Source organism: Mastomys coucha, unplaced genomic scaffold, assembly GCF_008632895.1.
Source record: "Mastomys coucha isolate ucsf_1 unplaced genomic scaffold, UCSF_Mcou_1 pScaffold12, whole genome shotgun sequence".
Classification (NCBI taxonomy): Eukaryota; Metazoa; Chordata; class Mammalia; order Rodentia; family Muridae; genus Mastomys; species Mastomys coucha.
The window spans coordinates 20,778,136-20,779,912 of record NW_022196894.1 but is presented as its reverse complement, the minus strand read 5'-3'; the positions used below and the strand labels follow the sequence as shown (position 1 = coordinate 20,779,912).

The window sequence follows — 1,777 nt, the reverse complement described above, 5'->3', positions numbered from 1 at the left end:
GCTACTCACACCAAGGTGTTTGATCTCACAATCTTCTGTCAGCTCTGTGTTACTTTCCTTGGAACATTCGGTTTCTCTGGCTATGAACTCAATAACATACTTCGTTCCAGCTACCACCTGTAATGTTAATTAGAATACAACAAGTATTTAATGAGGATTTCTATAACAAGTTACACTTTTTTTACTCCAGTGAATTTTTATTTAGAATCTTGAAATTTTAATTATAAACTGACCATCTTAAAAAGTCATACTTTCAAACTTAACCATATCTCATACAACATTTTGTTTGTACACATATCTAAGATTTTGTGGGTAATAATTGGGCCAGCTTCCTTTACTAAGTAAAAGAAATGTAGGCTAAACTTTTTACTTTAATAAACACATATTAATTTTAATGTTCAAAGGCTTTAAACCACACCTACCAAGTAACTCAAGGGCTTAAATTTTAGCACAATCTGATGTATGTGAAGGGAAACTTAAAATATATATATTTAGATTATCTATTGATTCTCCTTCATTTTTCATATTAAGAAACCTCTTAATTCTTTAAGCAAGCCAGTCATTGGTGGAGTAGGCTTATAATCCCAGCACTGGGGAGGCAGAGGAAGGTAAATCTCTGTGAGCTCATGGTCAGCTGGTCTAGAGAGTGAATTTCAGGTCGGTCAGGGCTGTATAATGAGATCCTTTCTCAAAATTTTCTTAAAAAAGTAGTTAGGATTGTATCTAATCAAATTATTCCAAGACTATTACAATAAAATTCTCTACAATAAAAATTTCTAGGTATTGACAAAGGAAATTATAGAACATACTAGATAATGAAAATACAGTCCATGTTCCTGGAAAGGCAAAATTAATAGTGTGAAAATGCCTATATTACCAAAATTAATATACAGAATTAATGCAACACCTATAAAAATTCCCATGACATATGTCATAGGCTTAGAAAAAATATATGAATTTATATGAAACCACAAAAGACCAAATGGCCAAAGCAGCTCTAAGGAGTCAGACAATGCTGAAGGTATTATAATGCTTGACCTCAAATTATATTATAGAGCCATAGTGACAGAAGCATCCTGCGACTAGCCCAAAACCAGACAGGAAGATCAACAGCACAGGCAGGAATCAGCTCCAGGTATCAACAGATGGGACTGCATGAAAATACAAAGTCTCTACACAGCAGAGGAAACAACCAGCAGTGCCCATAGCCTACATGATCGGAAAAAATCTTTACCAGCTACACTTCAGACAACAGCTGATATCCAGAATTAACAAAGAATTACAGAAATTAAATATCAAGGGAATAAAACTGTCAATCAGCACATAGGAAACAAACTAATAGGCAGTTACTAAAGCAGGAGACTCTCCCCCATCAAACACTCTTTACAAAGATGCCTTTATGTTTCTGCCTAACATTCAATGATAAGGATCTACTTGGCTTCATTTACACATTCCCATATTGTGTATCTTGGTATTATTAGTAGCACGCATTTGTGGGTGTGTGTGTGGGGGTAGGGGTGAGTGTCATGGCACACATGTGGACATCAGAGGACAACCTTGTGGAATTGGTTTTCTCCTGTCCAGGGATGGGATTCAGGCCATTAGGCCAGTGTTAAATGCCTTTATCATCTGAGCCATCACTGGCCTTCCTGAGAAGTTAGACAGTTTACCTTGTCTTTTGGTCTTATAATCAAAGTGACAATGACTATGGTCACATATGGAGGCTCTTGTTAGATTCCTAGAAATGTAACTACCAAGTCAAAAGTGTGAACTTTTA

The 1,777-nt window shown here is 35.8% G+C and overlaps 1 protein-coding gene across 1 annotated transcript in view; it reads right to left on the bottom strand.

Moving 5' to 3' along the window:
• Window positions 1–1,777, bottom strand: part of LOC116086253 (T-kininogen 2-like) — a 26,094-nt gene that overhangs the window by 3,773 nt on the left and 20,544 nt on the right. The window contains exon 8 of the mRNA XM_031364596.1: window positions 10–117. Coding sequence (XP_031220456.1) covers window positions 10–117 — 108 coding nt within the window. The remainder of the gene's footprint in view (window positions 1–9; window positions 118–1,777) is intronic.